At 46.3% G+C, this 26,043-nt stretch overlaps 1 protein-coding gene across 1 annotated transcript in view; it reads right to left on the reverse strand.

Annotated features, from left to right (window-relative positions):
* ANOS1 (anosmin 1) overlaps positions 1 to 25,324 on the reverse strand; it is a 200,198-nt gene extending 174,874 nt beyond the window's left edge. The window contains 1 exon segment of the mRNA XM_001925070.5: positions 24,285 to 25,324. Within this exon segment, the coding sequence (XP_001925105.3) occupies positions 24,285 to 24,491 (207 nt within the window). The 5' untranslated portion in view covers positions 24,492 to 25,324.

Raw genomic sequence — 26,043 nt, forward strand, 5'->3', positions numbered from 1 at the left:
CCATGGCCATGACCGCTACTGCCCTGCAGCCCAGCTCCTTCTCCTGCCCCAGGCTGCATCCTTCACTCCCCACCAACACCCACAGGGGCTGATCCTGAGAACACCACCAGGTAACGTTCTGAGCTCAGATCTCAAATTCTCAGAATATGCTTCATGAATAACACAACCCAGGAAAATTATTTACCTTGCCCTATACATCAAGGCTGAGAGAATGCACTTTCTCTAATGCAAAGGCTTTTGGAAAAAGCTAAACTTCAACAAAGGCAAGTACCTAGGAAGCACATTTCTCAAAAAAGATGAGGGTTTTGAAGAGATTAATCCCCTGGTGGGAAGGTATAAGAGCAGCAAGTGCAGCCCCTCCAGGGAAGAAGACAAAGGTGGCTTCACAGAAAACAGCTGGTGAGCTGGGCAGCATTTTAGCCCAAGGACACATCTCATTTCAAGTCCTGACAAGCTCATCCTCCATCAACCAAGCTAGTTTAGGATGCAGGAAAATTTTACTTCAGGTTTAATACATTTTTCCAGAAAGGAAGAACTGTGGTCTCTTGAGCATATTCACCAAAGAACATATTGTTACTCCAGTATGTTTCAACTTGTTATTGGCAGCTATTTTCATCTGTGCTTTTAAACCCACTTTTGTGTGAGGCTGTGTAGCAAACAATTGAAAGGAACAGTAAAAACATTTTTAAAAAAACACGTCAAAGCTTCTCTGCAGACTTAGAACCATTATCAAAGCAGAAAAAAATGCAAGAGGCATGTGGAACAGTAACTTAAAAACATAACTTTACACCACTCTTAATTACATCCCTGACTATCATTCTCTGGAAAGATACTGCCATGTGCTACATATTTACAACTCGCTAATGTATACTTTAAGCAACATTAAATGACTCATAATGTTTAACAGTCTTCTTAGGTCTTAAGTGTTGTTGCTGTTGTCTTTTTACTGCAGGCTATTGTATATGTGAAGAAAATCGAAAATTAGGAGAAACTACAGGAACCTGGTCAGCTGATAAAACAAGATCTCTGAGGGACACTGGGATTCAATCTTGTCCTCCCCGGAAAAGCTAGTGTACAAAAGCTACACATGTTCATAAGCAACTGAAGATTAATTATTACACAACAGCTTACTGAGGGCTGTTAGGATTCTGACTCTACAGTTCATCACCTGAGCTGTGCAGGATACACGACCTCGTCTAACACTCCAAACAGTCACCTTCTGTGCAAAGTATTCACATCTATGGGCATTTCTGTCCATCACCCTCCCTGAGAAAGGACAAGATCTATTTCACTAGGGCCAAGCCTATTCTCTAAGTATAACCAAGACAAGAAAAAGGACGCAAATCATGATGGCAAATACACACTCAACATGTTTGTAAACTGTAGGAGTCTGACTCTACTCCTACCATGTAATTACAAAGGAGAAAAGACCTTTGAGGGTCATTTAATCCATCTTGTTGAAAACAAGATGAACATAACTCCTTAATGACATGTCATTGTCTTACAATACAAGGAACGTTCCAACTGGAAGAAAAGGATACAGTGTCCCAGGAACACGTTACCCAGTTTCATCAAATTTTCCATCCCTGAATTCCTACCCAAACCGCTCACATCTTTTAGAGAGCAGAGGGGTGAGAAATCGTTAATTTTCAGACTTTGTGCCTGCTAATATTTTATTCACTAATGAACTAAAGCCTTTAATAAGCCTCCTCCAAAACATTTACAATGCCTACAACAAGAGGTCCTAACAAGATGAAAAAGACACAACACTGGATCCACCCTGAGTTCAATGAGGGACAGCCACAGAGATATTCTTTAGCCCCACAAGAATCAGGGGCAGGATGAGGATAATGAGGTCGACAGCCTACACCTTGGAAGTAGACATGAAATGGGGAATATTTTCAGAAAATGCCTGAGGAGACGGCAAAGGGCTAAATGGTTTGAAGGGACAGTGTAAGTGTCCAGCAAGGACACCAGACCTCAAAATCATCTGTGGCCACACAGGTCCCTCAGAATAACGGCTTTGAACAGCACATGAAAGCCGCTAGCAACACGAGCAACACCAGATTCTGAGGAATGTTCTAGATCCTGAGAACTTAGACATTTAATGAAGATTCAAGTCCAATATCCTCTCTTGATAGCTGCAGAGTGGGGAACAGAAAATATAAAAACCCCAAGGAAGTCATGCCCTCTGCCACCAGCCCTCCAAATGTTGCCTTTAAAATCCCTTCTCTGAAAGCCACTGGGGAGTTCAGGACTTTTGAGCTCCAGATGCTCATTCTCTGCACTTGGTGCCCTGCAGATAAAAGCTGTATTAGCCTTTGCCATGACCTTAGGTCAGTAGATTGGCTTTGCTTGCAGTGGAGGGAAGACCCAAGTTCAGTTCAGTAATAAGGGCAGCAAATCCAATGTTCACATGGCCTTCTACCTGTATCCCCACATCTGTGCACGTCTGTGTCCAAATTTCCCCTCTGTAAAGAACACCAGTCATACTGAACAAGGGGCTCATCCTACTCAAGTATGACTGCATCCTGACTGACTAAATCTCCAGCTTAAGGGCATTTTCTGAAGTCCTTGGAGGTTAGGGCATCAACCTATGGATTTGGGGAGTAGAGGATGCAGTTCAACTCATCACATTGATGTTTTAAACATAAAACAAAGCCATGGGGCCAAGTCTATGTCATTTCAACCACACCCAACCTCCACCCACATAGAGAATTAACCTTAATATTTGCATGCATTTTTCCCATTTGCCTCGAAAAAAAAAAATCACTGTTTATTCCCTACCTTTGGGTCCCTGCCACCTCCCAGTGTGTATCAGAGCACAACACTTCACTGATGATGGCTAGTCCCCCATGTTTTACATAAAGTACTTAAATCTTAAAGCACATGTTTGCATCGTAAGGAGAGGATTGTCAAACATGATGTAGGCTCTTGGTGAACAAGAAGCCCAGGTATTGGTGAAAACAAGCCACTTAAATAAGCAATCACACAGTCACAATGAGATGATGTGGCCAAGCCCAGAACGTGTCCTACCCTGGAGGGGACCAACCTATTCTTATGGTGCTCTTTCTACCATGGTCTGGAAGGTGGCAACTTCATATTCTTGACTTTTGTTCATACCAGGACCATAACTACCAATGACATTTGCTGTGTGAGGTCTCTGTTCAGGAGTCTTCCTCTTGATCCAGATTTCCTGAACACATGTGGTCAAAGGAAGCTGAAGGGCTCCTGTCCCAGCAAGAAATTGGAGCCACAACCAAGTTTGAAAAGTGATGACAGCCAACCGTGACTCAAATCCTCTCGCTTGACAAATGACTACACTGAAATTGAGTGTGTCCTCAATGACATCCCTACAGAGGAAGCCACCACGGACTCCTACGTAATGCGCCAAATCTCAATAAATGGTACGTAACCTAGAATGAAAGAGGTTGGTCAGAAGAACAATGTTGAGGCTGGGAGGCAGAGAACATAGTTTCAGTACTGGAATGTGGCACATCTCACCAAGGGGAGAAAGACACTACAGAGAAGCCCTGAAGCATAAATAAGTCTACAACAGTGGTTCTCAAAGAAGGACCCTGGGACCAGCAGCATCAAGCCTCACATGGGAGCTTATGAGACATACAAATATCGGGTCTTACCCTGGAGGCCTCACCTCGGTCTCCAGGCATCTTCATAAAAAAACAACTCTGGCGGAGTTCCTGTTGTGGTGCAGTGGTTAATGAATCTGACTGGGAACCATGAGGTTGTGGGTTTGATCCCTGCCCTTGCTCAGTGGGTTCAAGGCGTTGCCATGAACTGTGGTGTAGGTTGCTGACACAGCTTGGATCCTGCGTTGCTGTAGCTCTGGCGTAGGCCAGTGACTACAGCTCCGATTCAACCCCTAGCCTGGGAACCTCCATGTGCCACAGAAGTGGCCCTAGGAAAAGGCAAAGAGCCAAAAAAAAAAAAAAGAAAAAAAACCTCTATAGGAAGATGTTAAGTATTGCTCAGAATGACAGTGAGGAGAAAAAGCACAGTGGACTAGAACGGTACTCTCAGTCCCTCCCCCTACTATTTTTCAAAATAAATGATGACAGCTGTGAAGCTTGACAAGGGTGCTTCCCGGTTCATAAACTGTGCCCAGGAGACGCATTATGGCTTGGCTACTGGCATGCTGACTAGCAGAGGTTAGGGATTAATTTTAAATTATCAAGCTAATTACTCACAAGCATTAATAGTAACCAGAGACAATATGTTGTCAGAAAACATGAACTGAATTCCATTGCTGTTATCACTATAACCATCTGAAAAATGTCTACTTGAAAAAAACATTCTTTCCACTTGCATTCCTACAGAATATCTTAGTTACCTCTTCTGGAATATGCTCAATAAATCCTAGAAGTACTGACATTAATACTGAAGCAAAATCTACCACCTTGATATACACATATAGGATGAAGGATTCAGGTTATAGTTTAGCTAAGTTCACGTGTAGTGGGGAAAATCTAGGCAGGAAAAAAGAATTCCTAGAGATACATGGGTTCCCCATTCTAATTGACTTTATTAAGTCAGATTTTTGTCACATGGTTTTCTTGTGATATATGCCTCTTCACTGTGCTAATGTATGAGTTATTCATTATGGAGTACAGATTAATTAATCAAACTAAAATAGAGCACCTCGTAGTTCATTATACCCTGACTTATATGATATTCTAGCCCACTCATCATAATTCTGGGTTATTTTAATATGAACTTCAAAATATAGCTTGTTTTAATGAGAGATCACTTGAGAAAACATGATGAATTAAAAGGGATGCAAGAGAAAGAGCAATAACCCCAAGACTTCACTTTGCCAAAAAAAAAAAAAAAAAAAAAATCAGTTCCCCCGAAAAAAGTGTTATCTGCAGAATTATAATCACCCAGCATCTGGGAAGTCAGGTATGTTTTCATAATGGAAGAGATGACCTAAAATTCAATGACCTTTTCTCCTTATGCAATACCTATCCAGGATTTCAAATTTCAATTTAAAAATCTACTTGAGCTATTGCCATGCAACACATGGCAACAGAAGATCTTTAAATGGTAAAAGTATATGAAAGATCTGAATTTCACCCTCTACCTCTAGAACAAAGCACTTGCAAAGAAACTTCAATGGGTACTTTTTTTAATTAAAAAAATAAATTTAAAGATTTATTTTTAAAACGTTTTAATGAGACAAAATTGAGGAGACCTCTAAGATGGCAGAATAGAAGGACTGGAGCTCAACTTCTCTCCTAAAAACAACAAAATTCACAACTAAAGGCTGAGCAATCTCCACCCAAATGGACCGGAAACCTTAAAAAAGATACCCTACTCCAGAAGACAAAGAGGCGGTCACATTAAGAGGTAGGAAGGGTGGTTTTGCGATATAAACAACACCATACCTCCGGGGTGGGAAGCCCCACAGACTGGAAACTAACTGGTTCACAGAGATTCACCTACAGGAGTGAGAGTTCTGAGCCCCACATCAAACCCTCACGTGTGGAGATCTGGCGCTGGGAGAAAGAGCCCCCAGAGCATCTGGCATTGAAGGCCAGTGGGGCTTGTGTGCAGGAGCTCCACAGGACTGGGGGAAACGGAGACCCCATTCTTCAAAGGTGCACACAGACTTTCACGTACACTGGGTCCCAGGGCAAAGCAAAGTCTCCATGGGAATCTGGGTCAAACCTGACTGCAGTTCTTGGAGGACATCCTGGGAAAACAGGGGTGAATGCGGCTTGTTGTGAGGGATGGACATTGAAAACAAAGTCCTCAGGAATAGTCAGCAGCATGCCTTTCTCTGGAGGGGGCCATTTTGGGAAAATCTGGCCCCACCCATCAGTCAGGGCTGAGAAGCCCCAGGGAAAACAACAACCCAGATGGAATCACAGCCCCACCCCTCAGAAAACGGACTACCTAAAGACCCCTCAGGCACACAGCTGCTTCTAATACCAGCCAGAGGCTAAGCCCCACCCACCAGAGGGATCAGAATCAGCTCCACCTACCAGGGGGCACGCATCAGCCCCTCCCATCAGGAACCCTACAGCAAGCCCCCATACTGACTTCAGCCACAAGGGGTGCAGACACCAGAAGTAAGAGAGGCTGCAACTCTATTATCTGTAAAAAGGTCACCACACCAAAAACCTATAAACATGAAAAGACAGAGGACTATAACTCAGATGAGGGAGAAATAAAAAAACCCAGAAAATCAGCTAAGTGATGAGGAGATCCTTAGCATCCAGGAAAAAGACTTTAGATTGTTGATGCTAAGATGATGCAAGACATTGGAAATACACTGGAGGCAAAAATGGACAACTTACAGGAACCACTGAGCAAAGAGATACAAGATATAAAACTTAATCAAGAAGAGATGCAAAACCCAATACCTGAAATAAAAAATTCACTAGAAGCAGCTAACAGCAGAATACAGGAGGCAGAAGAATGAATAAGCGAGGTGGAGGACAGATTAGTGGAAATTACAGATGCAGAACAGAAAAGAGAAAAAAGCTTGAAAACAAATGAAGAGAGTCTCAGAGAACTCTGGGACAATGGTAAATGCACCAACACCCGTATTATAGGGGTGCCAGAAGAAGAGAGTGAGAAGGGGACAGAAAAAATATTCCAAGAGATAATAGCCAAAAACTTCCCTAACATGGGAAAGGAACCACTCACTAAAATCCAGGAAATGCAATGGGTACCATATAAAATAAACCCAAGGAGGAATACACTGAGACACATATTAATCAAACTAACCAAAATTAAAGACAAAGAGAAAATCTTGAAAGCAGCTAGGGAAAAGAAACAAGTAACATACAAGGGAACCCCACTAAGGCTATCGGCAGATTTTTCAGCAGAAACTCTGCAGGCCAGAAGGGAGTGGCATGATATACTTAACGTGATGAAAGAAAAAAACCTCCAAACAAGAATACTCTACCCAGCAAGGCTCTCATTCAGATTTGAAGGAGAAATCAAAACCTTCACAAATAAGCAAAAGCTGAAAGAATTCAGCAACACTAAACCAGCCTTACAACAAATACTAAAGGAACTTTTCTAGGCAGAAAAGAAAAGACTGCAACAGGATAAAAAAATTCCACAAATGACAAGGCTCACCAGTAAAGGTATATACAGTAAAGATATGAAATCATCCATGCGCAATTATACCACCAAAATCCAAAATCATGAGAAGAGGTGGGTACAAATGCGGGACACTGGAGATGAACTTGCAATTAAGAGAAGAACAACTTAAAACAATCTCATATGCATATAGACTCATATCAAAACTTCAGAATGACTGCAAACCAAAAATCTACAATTGATACACAAACAAGGAATCTCTGAAGAACAAATATATCTCATAGTAAATAAGTGCATAATCCACAATGAAGGGGGTCATTTGACATCATTCTTGGAATGCTGAAGTCTCCTTAGATCTGATTCTGATTTCCTCTCCATCAAAGAATTTATGATAATTATAATTAAATAATGCAACTGTACAATAATACAGTTCTGCAACTGTATTATTCATAACCATTTCTCTCCATGGTACAATGTAAGGTCTATAATGTCTTGTTTATCACATCACCTAGAATGGTATAATGCCTATACTGAAGAATCAATAAGATGTAACAAATTGTGAGGACATATTTATATATTTACACTGTTTTTAACCAATTTATGCATTTTATACTTTACTTATTTTCAAGGGTGTATTACTTTTGTTATTCTTCCAGTTAAGTTATTCTTTTTATTATGCTATATAAAATATTTAATGGTATATAAGGCTTTCTTTTTTATAAATTTTAGTTGCATGATATACACAATTTTAATATAATGCCAATTTTTAAAGAAAAATTGTAAATACTAAATAGTAAAGATGAAAGCCATACAAGATGGGATAAAGTATAGAATAAATTTCCTACATCTCAGAATATTTTCCATTCCACTTCTCCAGAGGGAGTCACTTAATCTCTTTCTTAAGATCCATGATATAATAATCTGTGTGAATGTAATTGTGTTTAAATGTATGTATTTTATTCTGTAAAAAAAAATTTAATTTAGTTTAAAAAAACGTTTTTATGACTTAGTGCAGTTTTAGGTTCATAGCAAAATTAAAAGACAGACAGAGTTTCCAAAGCATCCCCTGCTCACCACATAGGCACAGCCTCCCAGAGATCAATATCCCCACCTCTGCAGCCACATTTGCTACAAGTGATGAACCTACAATGAAACATCATTATCACCCAGAGTCTATAGCTTACAGTAGGGTTTGCTCTTGGTTGTATATGCTATGGGTTTCGATAAGGTATAATGACATATATCCATAATTAAAGTATCATATAGAGTAGTTTCACTGCCCTAAAAATTCTCCATGCTCTGCCTATTCCTTCCTATCCACCCTGACCCAAGCTCTGTCAACCACTGATCTTTTTACTATCTCCATACCAGACTGTCACGGAGTTGGAATCGTAAGCCCAATGCTAAAGACAGCGATGCAGTTTTTTTCATTCAGGAGGATGTTTGCTATAGAATGGAAGCCAAACATTGTTTAGAAACAAGGGCCTCATTCTTTCCTAGATTCTCAAACGGAGACAGGAGTATCTTTCCAAATGCCCACGTTTTAAGTAAACGAGGACATTGTTAATGCAATCAATTTCTTGGTTTTTCTACGTTTATGCTTTCAAAGAAGATAACTGAATATGTAATAAAAGCATATAGATATGGACATTCATATCGGAATACAGATGCTGAACTAGAGACACATCGGTCCAGAGAGATGTGAGTAAAAAGTGATGGAAGTAGACCAGTGGTTGTCAACAGGGGTGATTCTGCCCTGTGGTACGTATTTGTAATGCCGGGGTGGGGGGTGGGGGGGAATGCTCCTGGCATCTAGTGAGTCAAGACCAAAGGAACTGCCAAACATGCACAGCACAGCCCCCACAACAAAGGGCGACCTGATCCCAAAAGGTCAACAGTGCCAAGGCTGAGAAACCTTGAACTGGACATTCTTGGAATACACACACACAAGCACACACACACAGAGAGATACAAATATATGGAAATAACACTTTGGCCCTAATTTCATATGGTTGTTCAAAAAAGAAGAAACTTCCTTTTTTTTTTTTTTCCAAAATTGTGGAGTAATATATGGGAATAGAATCTAAACCAGCTATAATTGAACAAATAAAAATCATTATTAAAAGGAAAGAAAAGAAAAAATTACCATGGACCCTGAACAGACTGAAAATTTTAAATTTTTCATATTACCCAAATATGTGTGAATTTCAACCTAAAAAAAAAGAATATGCAAATATTACTCTATTAAAAATAGGTTTAAAATAGTATGCAAATCCATGGCCCCTGAATAACAGAAAGGTCGAAATAGAAATAGATGTCCGTTCTCATGGAGTCTCACCTCTAAGTATGTTTTTCTCTGGTGATGCTTAACAAGTGAATATATTCCGTCCACAAGTATTTTTTCATGTCTTTGCAGCTGTGAGGACATTATCTCATAGCTCCGGATACAAAAATGTGGAAACAACAACAACAAAAGATATTCCCTACTTTCTTTGAGATTCTGGCCCAATGGGAAAATAACTTCCCAGATGTAGGCCATTTCTGGAATGATCGGCAAATGGGTTTGGATGTGCTGCTTTCAAAACAGTGCAGCCAAGTGTCAAAATAAAGGAAGGGGAGAGTGGCGGAGGTGGGGAGGGGGAGGTCAGAAAGGGAGAGAAAATGCATTCCTAGTCAAAGATGGCTACGGAGTATTCACCAGGCCTCTGCCAAGAGCCTACCTGAGTCAAAAGGAGCAAGAGGGAAACTGGAGCCCACACTTTAGGTTTTCAAGGCAAAGTTCTAGTTTTACATGGATCTAATAGCGCAAAACATAGAAGAGAAAAATGAGAAGTCAAGTAAATGCCTATCTTCAACCAATGACTGTTTTTAATGGTGGACAGCATGTTGGGTGATTGCTTTGCATGTCCTCCCCACCAAAGAAATTTAAAAGAATCACAGTTACCCAAACCCTTTTATGGCAACTGGTCTCCTATTTTCTTCTCATCCTTTCGGAAAGTAATTAGTAACGTCTGCATAAACGTCGCATTCTTATCATTAACAGACTTCCACTCCAGAAAGTCAACCTCCAACTTATGCTAAGCTACAGCTTGTAACTTTACCTGTATTTGAGTCACCCCTATGGCAGGACTGCTGGGCAAGAATGGGCCCACCCAGATGCCTGGGTGGTCTTCTGATCCTTGTTTCATAGGAGGTTCCTCCTCTACGGCAAGCACAACCCTGTTCATCCAGGGACATGGACATCCAGGGAGGGATGGACCTCAGAAAGCAAGGGAAAAACAGAAGTAGCTTGTCATGATGGACAGGTGTGGAATTCTGTGTACAGAGATTTCCTAGGGGACAGTTTCTGATTTCCACATGTGGGGATGGCGGTGAAGACAATGATAGTAACGATGATGGTGGTGTTGGTGATGATGGCGGTGATGATGATGATGGTACTGGTGATGATGACAGTGGGGGTGATGGTAGTGGTCATGATGACCCTAATAATGACGATGGAGGTGATGAGGGTGATAATAATAATGTGGTGGTGGAGATGATGGTGTTGGTGATGATGACAGTGGGGGTGATGGTGGTGGTGGTCATGATGATGCTAATAATGATGATGGAGGTGATGAGGGTGATAATAATGATATGGTGGTGGAGACGATGATAATGATGGTGGTGGTACTGGTGATGGTGACAGTGGGGGTGATGCTGTTGATGATGATAATGATGGTGGTGGTGATGGTAGTGGTGATGGTGCTGGTGATGGTGACAGTGGGGGTGATGGTGGTGGTCATGATGACCCTAATAATGATGATGGAGGTGATAAGAGTGTTAATAATGATGTGGTGGTAGAGATGATGGTGCTGGTGATGGTGACAGTGGGGGTGATGGTGGTGGTCATGATGACCCTAATAATGATGATGGAGGTGATAAGAGTGTTAATAATGATGTGGTGGTAGAGATGATGGTGCTGGTGATGGTGACAGTGGGGGTGATGGTGGTGGTCATGATGACCCTAATAATGATGATGGAGGTGATGAGGGTGTTAATAATGATGTGGTGGTAGAGATGATGGTGCTGGTGATGGTGACAGTGGGGGTGATGGTGGTGGTCATGATGACCCTAATAATGATGATGGAGGTGATGAGGGTGATAATAATGATATGGTAGTGGTACTGGTGATGATGACAGTGGGGGTGATGGTGGTGATGCTGTTGATGATGATAATGATGGTGATGGTGCTGGTGAGGGTGACAGTGGGGGTGATGGTGGTGGTCATGGTGACCCTAATAATGATGATGGAGGTGATGAGGGTGATAATAATGATATGGTGGTGGAGACGATGATAATGATGGTGGTGGTACTGGTGATGATGACAGTGGGGGTGATGGTGGTGATGCTGTTGATGATAATGATGGTGGTGGTACTGGTGATGATGACAGTGGGGGTGATGGTGGTGATGCTGTTGATGATAATGATGGTGGTGGTGGTGGTGATGGTAGTGGTGATGGTGCTGGTGATGGTGACAGTGGGGGTGATGGTGGTGGTCATGATGACCCTAATAATGATGATGGAGGTGATGAGGGTGTTAATAATGATGTGGTGGTAGAGATGATGGTGCTGGTGATGGTGACAGTGGGGGTGATGGTGGTGGTGGTCATGATCACCCTAATAATGATGATGGAGGTGATGAGGGTGATAATAATGATATGGTGGTGGAGACAATGATAATGATGGTGGTGGTACTGGTGATGATGACAGTGGGGGTGATGGTGGTGATGCTGTTGATGATGATAATGATGGTGGTGGTGGTGGTGATGGTAGTGGTCATGATGACGCTAATAATGATGATGAGGGTGTTAATAATGATGTGGTGGTGGAGATGATGGTGCTGGTGATGGTGACAGTGGGGGTGATGGTGGTGGTGATGCTGTTGATGATGATAATGATGGTGGTGATGACGCTAATAATGATGATGGAGGTGATGAGAGTGTTAATAATGATGTGGTGGTAGAGATGATGGTGCTGGTGATGGTGACAGTGGGGATGGTGGTGGTGGTGATGGTGATGATAAGGATGATGATGCTAGTAGTGATGACTCCCTCATGATTGGCAATGGTCTTTGCCTTTGCATCTTGCAGGGGTGTGCTGAGCAGCTGGAAAGCAAGCTAATGCTCCCGAAATGCAGGGATCCTTGGCATCTTCACTTTGTTATAATGACACTCAGAAACCTGTCCAGGGGATGGAAGGGCATATCACTATAAGATGTGCGTCCTTTTCACAATCTCTCTCTTGCTACTCCAGGTTTGCACGTCTTTGTCAATTTCCTTTCCAGTCCTCAAAGTACAACAAGCAGTATAAATGTCAAAGAAGAAGTTGTGTAGGCACTTAAAGACAGGACCTGAGACATTTAAGTCTAGAAAGTGCTCTCTCTCTCAATTATGTGTTATCAGAGAATTAAACAGGAGATGATAAAGTTATGCCAGATGAACCATTTATATGAACCCAAGAGGAACACAGTAAGAAAGACGTGAAAACACCTTAACCTGAAAGCTCTATTTTCGCTTGCATTTAGAATTTCTCAACTGGTTCAGTCCTTCTTTTGGAGAAGTTATCAGTCATCTCCAAGAATGTGATCCATCGTGTCTGTCCTTAGATAAAACATCATTTGCACCGAAGAGGGAGAGAGGAACAGCAGAAATACTGTGATGGTTTCAAACATATGAATTATTAGTGCATGCAAATATCTCAGTGGGTGGAAAAAGGGGTAAACTGAAAACAGAACACAGAGAAAACGTCTCCAAATTGCTTTAGGTAAACAAATTCCCGTCGTTTCTCTTGTCCTCAGCACCAGCATGATTAACGACATCTTTGGAAGGTGATGGATTACTTTGCAAAATTAATGTTTCTGTTTCATTAAAAGGACTCTCTGTTTAATGTTTTCATCAACGGAACATTGTCACTTCTTCTTGCATCTTGCAGGGGCTATGAAATTTAAAAAGTCATCAGCGAAAATGAGATGGTGAATTGTGGGGAAACATGCCTTTTTGTTTGCTAAAGGTTATTTGCGATCCTATGCATACCAATTAGAACACACACTTTCCTAAAATAGAGACTGTGATCATCATACATTATATGACTCTTTTCATCGTGACAGCCTATCTGCCTTATCTTTCAAAGGAAGAAAGTAATATGAAATATGAAATTATGTATTTTGAGGTCACTCTAACAGAACATTATTTTCTCAAGTTGGCAGGATATTAATAACTTGGAGGAAAAAGCTTATTACATGACAAAAAGTTACAGTTTAAGATAAAAGGATAACTAGAATGTAAGTTGAGTGTTTTGTGGGCCTTTTTTCCCCCTCTTGATGAGACATTTTTTCTCCAATTCCCTTGAGGATAGATTGCTGTGCTTTGGGGGGTTAACTCCCCCCCCCACCCCCAACTAGCACCATTTCCTTTTCACGTGCAGCCTTGGGAATCTTCTAAATTCTTTTCTCAGAATTCTCCATTGTCCAAATTTTAAATCTCACAGAGATGCTGGAAAAAAATGATAAAGAGTAAACACACACACACACTCCCAGAACCAAAACAAAAGGAAAGGAAGCTAGCTTATAAGGCACATGGAGTTCTTGGGAGTAGCTGTCACACACGTACAACCTACGATCACCCCTTGGAAATATTCTGAACGTGTACCACTACCAGACAAACAGCAATGGCAGCCGAGAATGAACATCAAGGCTGAAGTCCTGAGACTTCTGTGATTCCCAGACAATAAATTCATCCCTTGTGACATCAAGGACTCCAGCTGTTCGTTAAACATTTCTGCAAGGCTCACAATAATTCTCTGCTGTTTTGCTAGACAAGTGGGATTTGGGGTTGAACTAAACAAAATCCGTTTATAAGGGAAAAAAATCATCATCTAAGAAATGACACTAATATGTTGGATAATTTATATTATATAAAGATTTAAAAGATGATTCATGCTTTTAATACTTTCTTCAACAACTCTTTGTAACTATTTTCATAAAGGTCTGTCTGTCTGTCTCTCTAGCAGAAAATAATTATTTTGCAGGCAGGAAGCATGTGTCACTAACGCTTGATCCCCAGAACCTATGCTACCTGAAAGGTACTTGGGTGTGACAGATTTGTATTTGTTGGAAGAAGGATTAGAGTGGACACATTCACAGGGGATGTTGTCTCCACAGACTGCTATTTTTAATGTTTCTTTTTTCTATCACACCAGCAACCTTTCTACCATCCACAACTGTGCCAGTCTGTGATGCAGTGGTGCCCCCAGTGAGAGAGTGAGAGACGGAGGTCCACGTCCTCCCTAAACTCTGTGACGCTCGATGGTGTTGCAGTTATTTCCACTCTGTCTTCTCTCACTGTGACCATGCTGAGAGGCAGCGTCCTTTAGTATAAATATTTGGGAAGATAACAATTAGGGCTTGAGTTCCTGCTATGAAGCCTTGATTATCAGCCCTTCCTGACAGCTCACAACCTTCAGCTATCTTATCTGTAAACGTAAAAACGACGCTCCTGACCTCGCAGAGTTGCTGTGAAGGTCAAATAGATATGTTACGTGAAACAACTGTCAACACCAAGACATTATCCACTAAATACCTTCTAACCTGTGGCTCAATCATTCACGAGAGCTTCTTCCTCTGGGTTCAGCCCCCTAATTCAGGGCTGAGGTCCTACTGTAAAATAAGGCAAAGCATGATGGCAGGGAGATGGGGATGGCAGCCCCCTTCTTTCCTTTTCATGCTCATCTTTGGGATGCTCGTGAGGATCTCCACAGAGACCAACCCGATAGCATGAGAGCAGCTGGTGGTGCAGCCTGAGGTCCAGCTAGATGAGAAGAACCCGAACCTGAAAGATGCCTCTAAGTGTGATGCTATGCTTTCAACCGGTCCTGCAGAACCAAAGGCGTGAGCTTTATAACGGCTCCCAGCGCCTGTCTGCTGGCTGGTGGAGGTGCTGATGCTGTATCCTGTTCCTTAGGAGCCACTGAGAGTCCCCCCCAAGACAGACCAAACTGCTGCAAGAGCCTGCTGTGATGCACGTTGGCGGTTCTGCGCTGGAAGAGCCCAGCTTTGGAGGCTCCACTCAAGTGTCACGTCCCCTGGGACACGTCCCCTAAGGCGACCAGCCCCATCCTCTGAGATCTCACACAAGTAACTCCTCCCTAAGCACGTTCTTCCTGGCACACAGCAGCGGTCTGTTTACAAGTCTTCACCCCACCAGACTACAAGTCCCTCAGGAGAAGGGCTTTTACAGCCTCGTCTCTGAAACTGCAGCAATTCACTGATATTAGCTGGAATAAATGGAAGTGATTAAAGCAGCACTTTTTAAAGGGAGAAACAGATCCAGTGTCTGCCGTCTGTGCTTTACATTAAATGAGCCATCAACACTGCTTCCATAAATCTTCCCTACCTCGCTGGCTGCCAGGGTAACTACTTTATCCAACCTTTCGCCACCACCATCAGGGAAGACGCCTCTGCTCACCACTGAAATCCTGTGCAGAACCTTCTAAAGATAGAAAGGGGACTCTAGGTCCTGGGCGATGCAGTGACCCTGGCTGCTTTTTATTTTTTTGGAATAAGTCCAAAGTTGGTTACTATCTGAACTACCTGGTCCTCCTTGCCATCTTCTCAGACTTGTCACGGTGTGCTATGGTTAATGATTGTCCCCTCACTCCGCCTACTGTCCACGTATCACGCAACTACTTCAAGATGGTTCTGAGAGCACAGTCACCCCTTAAGACCCATGGGGGGCTGGTTCCAGGACCCTCTGGATACCTAAGTCTGGAGATGCTCTCATATAAAAAGGCAGAATAAGTCGGCTCTCTGCATCTGCAGTGAACAGGCAGAACCAGGACACACAGAGTGCTGACTAAACACAGTTTTCACACACACAATGAAGAAGCATGATGTGCTTAAATACGGGCTCAAGATTTCAAATCTTACTGAGGTCATCAGGAGCAATAACTAAATTCACAGAACATTTAGGTTGTTTCCATGCCCATCGACAGATGAATGGATTAAGAAGATGTGGTACATACACACAATGGAATACTACTCAACCATGAAAAAGAACAAAATCATGCCATTTAGAGCAACATGGATGGAATTAGACTCTTACACTAAGGGAAGTAAGTTAAAGAGAGAAAGACAAATACCATGTGATATCGCTTACATCTGGAATCTAACGTGTGGCACAAATGAACCTTTCCACAGAAAAGAAATGCATGGACTTGGAGAACAGACTTAGGGTTGCCAAGGGGGACAGGGAGGACTGGGATGGCCTAGGGTTGAAAGACGCAAACTATTGCATTTGGAGTGGATAGGGAAAGAGATCCTGCTATATAGCATCGGGAACTATATCCAATCACTTGTGATGGAACATGATGGAAGATAATGTGAGAAAAAGAACATATACATATGTGTGTGTGACTGGGTCACTTTGCTGTTCAGCAAACAATTGACAGAACACGGTAAACCAACTGTAATGGAAAAAGTAAAAATCACCTAAAAATAATAGATACATTTAAAGAACAGAACATGTACTGACTCAAGTGATTCCTCATCTAGAAGAATTTCTTTTTTTATTTGTACCAACTCTCAAGACTTTTTTTAAGGGGTGGCGGGGGGGGTCTGGGTTGAGAGTTGTGAAAGTGGGGTTTTATTTTTCCTTATGCCACCTCCTCTCTGTATGCGCTGAATGGATCCTTTCCATAAGCCTCAAGCTGTCTAATGTCTTCAAGCAAAAGGGTTGGATTAGACACCGTATCTCTGAGGTTGAGTTTCCTGGAAGCAGAGGCTGAAAGGGGGCTTTCTGTGTGTGTGATGTGTTGGGGGAAGCTCTGGGCACAAGGGGAGGGGAGGATGCAGGAGGAGCTTGAATAGGGATGTGATTTCTGCTGGTGACCTGCACGAGCTTAGCCCCATGCAATGCTCTGTCTGGAAGCATAAATTGCACTAGAGCGGATCCCGTCAGAGGGCTGGCCTCCTGTACCCCCAGGGGTGAGCCAAGGGCCACAATTTGCCCTCATCAAGGAAGGAAGATACACTGTCTTGCTGGCAAGACGGGGCCAGGGGTGGAAGGCCAGCCTCTCCAGGGAGCAGCTGTAAGCTATTAGCAGCTGATACAGGGGCCAGGGGGCTGGCAGGGTGAGGGACAGAAGGTCAGAAGAGCGTCTCCTGAGAAGAAGTAGGTGTCTACAACGTATTTCCAATATTGCGGAGAATCCCAAAGAAATGAGACATTCTCCTAAGACAGATGGTGGCAAAGAGACCTACAATGTCAAGAGTACGAGTTTTATGCATCTACTGCGGTGATGTGGACAACCTCACACAGATCTGAAACTTGAAGGAGTTATAGAAATCTTTGATTAATGCAAAGACGGAAACAAGGTCATCGTTAATAGAGGCCATATGAGGACAGACAACAAACTCTGAAAATACGGAGTCCAGAGTGAGCGGAAAAGAAACGCTGCAAAGTGGCCAACTTGAGAATTCTAGAAGACTTCGAGCTTAGACAATGCACCAGAAGTATGTTACGTAATGATCTGACAAAGCATTGCAACAGGCAGACTACTATTTTCCCTGGTACTACTGTTCATACAAAAATGTCTCTCGGTAATACAGATACGCTCCCGTGATCATTGGCCCAAGCCCGACCCTCAAAACTGTGTAAGAGTCGGATTTCTGGAAAGCAATTCCAACCCACAAGTAGGAAATTCTCCATTTCTGAGTTTATGCAAGCAGGGTCCACTGACACTTTCATTAGTTTCTCTATTTAGCCTAAAGTTTTAAGCCCATGTGCTAAAACATAACCAAGGTAGGTCAAACAATGAAATTGATGATTCTATGCCCCCCTTTGTCTTTTTAGGGCCACGCCCACAGCTTATGGAGGTTTGTAGGCTAGGGGTTGAATCGGAGCTGCAGCTGCTGTCCTAAACCACAGCCACAGCAACACCAGATCCGAGCCGTATCTGTGATCTACACCACAGCTTATGGTAATGCTGGATCCTTAACCCACTGAGCAAGGCCAGGGATCAAACCTGCATCCTCATGGATACTAGTCAGATTCATTTCCACTGAGCCACGTCAGGAACTCTTGATGATTCTATTTCAAAGGAATAGAAAAACCTCCTGATTTATAATTAAGTTTTTTTAAAAGTGAGATTTCTTGTACCAAAAACATTGACTGTTTTTTGTTTTTTCTTTTTTCTTTTTCTTTTTTTGGCTGCACCAGCAGCATGAGGAAGTTCCCCAGGCCAGGGACTGAACTCGTGCCACCACAGTAACAAGAGCCACAGTGGTGACAATGCCAGATCCTTAACCCACTGAGCCACAGGAAACTCCAACTTTAACTGTTACATGTAGGACTCCAAAAATGCATGCATGTATGTATTACATTAATACAACATAATGAAATGTATAAAAATATACTATACGCAATATATAAAAATACATACATTTCTCCTATAATGATACAGTGCCCCAAGAAATGAACAAGTCAGTATTTTCTAATGTGGTTTTAAAATGTTCTAATACTCACAATAATACAGAATTTCTAAATCATGTACAAGGAGACACATTATATTAAAGAAGATTTGCCGTGAAGAGCCTCCTGTTTCATTTGGGTCAAATTCAGAAATACTTTGAAACACAGCCAGAGATGCCATGACCCCCTGGGAACTATAAAGGTCAAACTTGAAGATGGCCTTTCTTCCCACTGACTTTCGACACACCTGCCCACTCTGCCATACAACTTAAATCTCCCTGCAGGCCGAACCGACTCACCAGGGCTTCGTACATTTACCACAAAATTGCTCCTCCAAACATCTGTGAGCCTGGGGCTCAACTGTGGCTGGCTAAAAGTTTTTGATGCACTAATTGTTTGTTTGCTTTTTCTGAGAGAGAGGCTGGTCCTCCAAGCAGAATGAGCTAATCACCAGCTTAGTTCTCTCTTTTGCCAAAACAAACAGCTTCCAATTACTGCTAGAAAAAGCCTCTGATCTCTAATCAGCTACCTAAACGAGCCTATCAGTGGTCGTTTAGAGAGTGAATAATGTCCCATTAAGCAAGAATCTCTTCACACTAATAAAATTCTAGAGCCCCAGGGCAGAGGCTGCCAGCAACCTGCTACTCATCTTCCAAGATTCCACCCGCTTTCCCAGTGAGCATCCTGAAATCTGGCAGAGAAATAGACGCGCTTTTGCTATTTTATTACCCTCGGGCTCCTATTTTCCCTCCGGCCCTGATCTACAGAGCCTCCTTTGAGAAAACTCAGGCCGAGGAAGAGCACACGGCAGATCTGCCAGTATTTGGTGGAATGTCTCTATCTTTCTGGCTCTGAGACTCAGCTCCATCACTGCTGCCATGATGAGCAGACCCCAGGGTGGGGGCGGGGTCCCCACCATGAATGGAGTGGTTCTCCAGAACCAGGACAGGAGAGGAGGTCACTCTCGAGTTAAAGGAGACTCGCCTACAAAGAGGCAGAGCTTACTGGAGGCACACTGCCCCTCTCCGGCCTCTTCATTTGTCTTCCAGTGAGCTGAGCCCTAAGGGCACAGCAGCTGACTCCCCCCCGAGCACAGCTCATCACTGTACCCCTTGAACACAAAGGACAGCGGTGAAGACCTGCCACGACAAATGGGCCTAAGCCCTCCTAAGGGTTTGGCAACCCTGACATACAGAACCCAAACCAGAGCTTCAGGCACAGGACCGCTGCCAAAGGCCTGGGGGTTAAGGCACCGACATTGCCATACGGAAACTTTTAGTGGCTTCTGCATCTGCGTTTTGTGAAGTCTAATAGGGCACTGGAGCATGTTCTGGAGGCGTGGTGCCTTGCATCACGCTGCCTCCCACACCCCCCTTCCCTCCCCAGGGAAGGTTCTCCGCTGCTGACCACTCCCTGGCCCCCTAGTCCTCCCTACCACTCCCTCCTCACTCCCACATTGTTGTCACACTCTGCCCCCTACAGGGGCCTGGGAGTGAGTACAAGAAGGGTCTCGGTGGGGCACGCATGCCTTGAGGCATCCCTGAATTTAGTGCTGGCTGTCTCTGGCCCATGCTGGGAGCATCATGCTCTGCTGGGTGGGTGGCCAGCTAGAGTCCAAGACTCCATGGGAACAAGCCTATCGCCCATCCCTAAGGCAGGTACCTAACTGCATGCAGCCAAGAGACTGAAGTACACTTGGGGGATTGCCTATTGCTACGGGCTGAGCAGTAAGAGGGGGAGACTCCCGGCTCAGGTTCCTGGGGATCCAGCTCAAGCGCAATGCGTGGGTCCAGCAGCTGGCTGAACAGGGCACCAGCTGAGTTTCGTGCTGAGCATGTGTGTGTGCTCGCCAGGCCCTTGGTACCCAGGATGGTCTACACACATCTTGTAAGATCCCCTTGTGGGGCACCCAATGGGCACACCCCACACTGGCACTTTGGGGGGTCCTCTCTTCCTCCTTCCCACCTTCCTGAGTCTGGCCCCATTAGGGCCCCCAAGGACGAGCCAGGAAGTCCAAACTGGGTGCTGCTGGGGATTCCACACATGCACAAAATGCTCTGATGTTCACGTGTGACACTGGTTCTATAAGCCAGCAAGGTAACAGTGAAATCCGTGGTAATGACTTCCGGTTCAGAATATTCTCTACAGTCCTGAAGAGCATACATCAAACACCACAACGAGTCGAGAGAGAAGCGTCACAGAACAAGGAACAAGTTTTACGTTTCAGTGTCCTCGACAACCCTTCTTGTTCTTCAAATAATGGGCTACACGTTTTCATTTTGCACTGGGTCCTGAAAATCAGGTCTTGAACTAAATTAACCCACTAACTAATAAAATCCTAAATATAACAATAAACTCCAAAACTGGTAGCTGTCTTTGCTGGGAGCCCAGCCCCACGTCTATGAGCTTCTCAGCATCTTGTGTCCTTATCAATTAGCAGAGGGTAGCCATAGCACCCTCTCTGTATGATGGTTGTGGGGATGAAATGAGACAGACTTGTCAGAGACCTAGAACAGTGGTACTTAGTCATCTTCCAGTGAATGTCTGCCCCGTTATGACCATCACTTTCCTTACCCCACCATGTTTTAGAATCTTCACCTTGCTGGGCAGGTGTCCCATCAACGCATGAGAGACTGGAAGCGATCTTTCCAAGCTACCCACCTGCCAAGTGGGAGAACCTGACACAGAGCCGATCTGCCTGGCTCCCAAGTCCACTTCCAAGCTCCTTACCCAGAGCTCGGAGCTCAGCTGAACTCGCTAATGTAAGGGAGTCCTTCCCAACCACCTCTGCCGGCGGGACTGGAGTCACAAGTGTGCGTGACACTTGGGAACCTGAAATGGCCACATGCCAAATGCCGTGCATGCAGCATCCGAGAGCTGCACACTGATACCCTGGGAGATGCTAGCTGGCACTGCTTTTTCTGAATGAGGGCAGCACTCAGTAGTGAAATGATGCAGCTCAGAATCCTTCTCCCTTTCAGTATGAAATTCTAAGCTCCTTCAGGTCAGGGACAGTGCCCAGGTAATTCTGGTATCCTTCGTTGCCACTCCCACTTCCAGGCATCACTATGGAGTCCCTTTGCGTTCAGGCAAGGCTGAGAGCTACGGGATTGACAGGTGCCATGGACCCAGCCCACAGACCCGCAGGCACCAGGTGTGCACCATCGGCCTTTACCCTCATGCTGCACCTGATGGGGGGAGCAGGGCATGGGGGCAGGGAGGTATCTGGGAAAGTGCAGAATTGAAGGCTTAGATCCCAGCCTCCTCTCAGGCCTGCTGCCCCGGCTCACTGGCCCCGGCAGCTCCAAATCTGTCTACACCATGAGCACACAGGTTGGGATCTTCCAAGCCAAGCCCAGGCAGCTTGCACACCGGCAAGTCCACACACTCGGCTGGCCTCCAGGCTGGCAACAAACTTTCTTCCAGCCTAAAAAAAGAGACCTGATACTGGGCAGGACTAGCTGCGAACCAACACAGACTCCAGAAACAGCTTTCTGCTCGGGTTTATTTGCACAACGGGGTAGGGGTGGGGTGGGGTGACCCTGATAGAAGGGGCTTTTCCAAAGCTTCCTCCAGCCCCTTAATAAATACCACGTGCAGAGTCATCAGTTGGCTGCAGCCAGATTCCTCCGCACCCTCCTGGTTATGTAAAAAGCAAAAATAAGGAGGGACAGGGAAGCGTCAGGCTTTGTAAGGAGTGTGTGCTTCTTTCTTTTCAAATCTTAAAAAAGCTCAATCCCCGCAATTTAGGTAGATCGGACAGGCATCACCAGGGTAGGGTTAAACCTCCAGGAATGGCTTTGCCATTGATGGCAAAAACAGCAGTTATTAAGTCCTAACTGAGTAATTTGCAGCTTATTTCACCCCAGCTAATTAAAATGTAATCAGGATTGTCTGGCAACGTGTGTATTCTGTCAGCAGTTTTTCTTCCGAAGAGAAATCCTGCCAAGAGACCACAAGAAAAGCCTTTCACGGGAATCGGCTTGATCTAAACTGCTTCTTTAGCGGCTGAAACTGTAAAACAAATAAATTATAGCAACTGACAATGTAAGGAAAAAAAAAAGGAAAAAAGAAAGAAAGGAGACTTTCTTCCTGGGAAGAGGCGGGGCCGTTGAGCTTGGTTTTGGTGTTTAAACAACAGTGTAGCATCTCCTCAGCAGAGAGACTTTGAGAGCTGGCCAGGCAGTTCTGAACCCAGGTGGCTGGGAGGAGCCCTCTCCAGGACCGCCGCCTGTCTCCGCGCAAGAGACCACACTGGCTTTTCCCTTTCCCTGAAAACCCAGGAGAACGGCAGGGCACCCGGAGTTCTCCAAAACGCACGGGGCGTCGCTTCTCTGGGCCCCGCAGACTTCTCCGGCTAGTTCACTCTGAGGAACCCAACTTTTAGTTCCTGTGCGCTTCGGCGCGAGGTTTCAACAGCTCTCACGCCAGGATGAACATCCGGAAGGCTTCGGGGATTCGTCCCAAACTCCACGGTCCTTCGTTTGCCTCCGGTCGCAGCTTCATAGCCCACCCACCCGGGAGAGGCACCCGGTTTATTTCTCAAGGGCAGAGCCTCTGCTCGGAATGCCACCAAGGAGACCCCATCTCCTGCTGGCCTCCGCAGTTTTATCTGCGGCGACAAGTTGGGATCTTAGCGCAGGTGACCAGCTAAGGAGCAGAGACGAGAAGGCGAGGGAGAGAACCATGGCAGACCAGAGAAATTAAGTTATCTGCGTGAAGGATTTCAGAGCGCGCGGGGGGTCGACTGGGGAAGGCAGCTTTCGAGAGCGCCTGGGTCGGGGCCTGGAGCTGCTTTCTTGTGCCCAGCGGCCTCGGGGTTCCGGAGCAGGTCCCACCGGCTTCTGCCCACTGTGGCTCCGCCCAAGGATCCCGGCCCTCCACAGGCGCCCAGTGTGCTGTTCCGTGAACGTTGTACACACCCAACACCCACCCAGGCTCCCCTATCCTCAAGCTGACAGTACCTACGAGGGCTGGGGGAGATAGTAGCCCTGGCAGTCCTCTCAGAGCATCCAAACACGGCACCTCCGAGCCCCACATCCCCGGCAGCCCTTCCCTCACTCTCCGCACCCTCGCAGGCAAGACCCAGACGCTTTGGGGCTCCAAACTGGGACGCACACGGCCACCATCACCCGCTGCCCCAACTCAAACACGACTTGCCTAAGTGCCCTGCTTGGGGCTCTAAGGGTGGGCTGTGACCTCCCGGCCCGCTGAGCGTGAAAGCAAAGCTCTATGGAGACAAAGTACAGGCACCTGCGGAGCCGGGGCTCGTCGCGCGGGTCCCGGGGCGCAGCGGTGCGCACCTCCCAGTCTCGCTCGCTGGGCGGGCGGCGCCGGGGACCCGGAGAGCCTGGGAGTTTACGCGGCTCGCCACCAGCTCACCAGTCTCCCGCGCGCAAGTCCCAGGCAACTAACAAAATCACGCTCCCACCCCTGGAGCCCACAAAAAACCGCTCTCCTCTCCCAAAGAAAGGACTCTTCGCCTTCCCCTGGCAAGAAGAGAGTTGGGGAAAGATGCTGGAGGCTTCTTTCTCCTTGCGGGCGCGGGGAAGGGGCTGGAAAGGAGGATTCGCTCCCCCCGACTGTAAAAGCCACGCCAAAGGAAAGCCAGATCTGCGGGCTGAGCTGGGCGAGAAGTTTGAGCGCCGAGGCTGGGAGGCTCGCGGCCCGCAGCGCCAGGGAGGACCGAGCGACGGCAGTTCCTACCTGGAAATGCTGGAAGAAGGCGGAGATGCGCGTGATCTGCAGGCTGAGGCACCTGGAGGCGCAGCGGGCGCGCTGGACGCTCCCGGCGGAAAGCGACTCGTCCAGCCGCCGGGCCGCCCCCGCGCCGGGGCCGGCCGCCAGGCAGCCCCCGGAGGCCGCCAGCCAGAGGCAGAGGGTCAGGGCCGCGCCGGACGCCCCGGGCACCATGGCTGCGGGTCGGGGGCGCGGGCGCCGGGCGCTGGCCGAAGCTCCCAGCTCCGCGCCGGGGCCGCTCTGCCGGGGACCTCGCGGCCGCCGCAACTCAGCTGGAAAGTTCAATCATTCAACTCCGGCCCCGCGCCCTCCCCGCCAAGGCCCTCCCCGCGCTGCCTCCAGGGCGGGGTCAGGGTGACAGGCGGCCGCGTCATTGGCTGAAAGGAGCGTGAGTGACAGGGGGCCCGGGCGGAGGGACGTGGGCAGGTCTAAGAGGCTGCGAGCCCCGCGCTCAAAGGGAGGGGGACGCCAGCAGGGTGCCTGCCGTGCGCCGGTGGTCGGCTCCCACGCGGGCTCCCCTACAGCCGCCTTTCGCTCCTTCCCGGCCCCACCTCCCTTCGCCATCCAGGTAAACGTCAGGTGTGAGCCAGCCGGGGGCTGATGAGAAGGGGGCTGTCTTGGGAAGCAGGGCCTTGGGGTCCCCAAGGGCGTGGGAACAGCTTAAGGAAGGACCGAGCGCCCCTAAGTTCTCGGCTTCCTCCCCAGTTCCGATTCCAGGCTCGGCTCCGCGCCTACTTTCGTACATTTGAATTTCCCTTTTCCCGAGGAGTGGAAAAGAGCTAGGTGACACAACTGTGATGGAGGCGAGACACACAGGGGCCAGGCAGGGACGTCTAACTGACACGTGCCTCCTCGCTGGGTCCCCCGCCTTCTGCTTTCCTTCCTCCCAGCCTCTCTTCCTGCCTCCCTCTCTCTTGCTCTCTCCACTCAGGCATTCCTCCCATGCCTTCCTCCCCTTCTTCCTTCCTTATTATCACCTGGAATCCGAGCTGAGCACATAGCAACAGCTGTTAAACAGACGCCCCCCCCCCACCTTCCTCAGGTGTCTGTGGTTCTGCAAGCAGCACCGCCCAGCAGGTGTGACTCATTCAAGACAGGCGTCGTTCTTAGACTCTTCCCCAGGCCTTTTTGATTTGGCCTTTTTAGCAGCGGAACAGCCTCCCCCCCACCTGTTGTCATCTTTTCCAATGCAATTTTACCACCTATGTCCCCGTCCCCTGTCCCCAGCTGGGGCCCTCCCTGCCAGAGAAAGAGACAAGGCAGCCTCTATACGACATCACCCCTAGCAAAGCTTTATGGAGCCCTGAGCTGCACTGGGAAGGGAGGGTGCTCAAGCCTCTGAGCAGCCAGGAGACCCTACAGAGAGCTGGGACGTGAGAAAGGCTGTGCTTCCCGATCCGGGATACTTATATAACACAACCAAGGCCGCAAGACTCATTCACACGCCTCTGGAAGCAGGACAACTGATATTCCTATGAATGGACACTGCCACATGTCATACTGAATTGCACTTACACGTTCTAAAATGTCAACTCTCCATGGACACACAACTGCGTACAGCTGGAGTGTCTACGTGCAGGCAGCCTGCTCAGAGCAACAGCGTCAAGCCGCAGTCCTCCGCACAGAGCCTATGGCTGTTTGCAATCCCCAGGCCTCTCTCCCAACAATTCTGCACATGTTCTACTCTGAGATTTTTAGATCTTCCTATTAAATGATTACTGATCAC

This window comes from Sus scrofa, chromosome X, assembly GCF_000003025.6.
Source record: "Sus scrofa isolate TJ Tabasco breed Duroc chromosome X, Sscrofa11.1, whole genome shotgun sequence".
Classification (NCBI taxonomy): Eukaryota; Metazoa; Chordata; class Mammalia; order Artiodactyla; family Suidae; genus Sus; species Sus scrofa.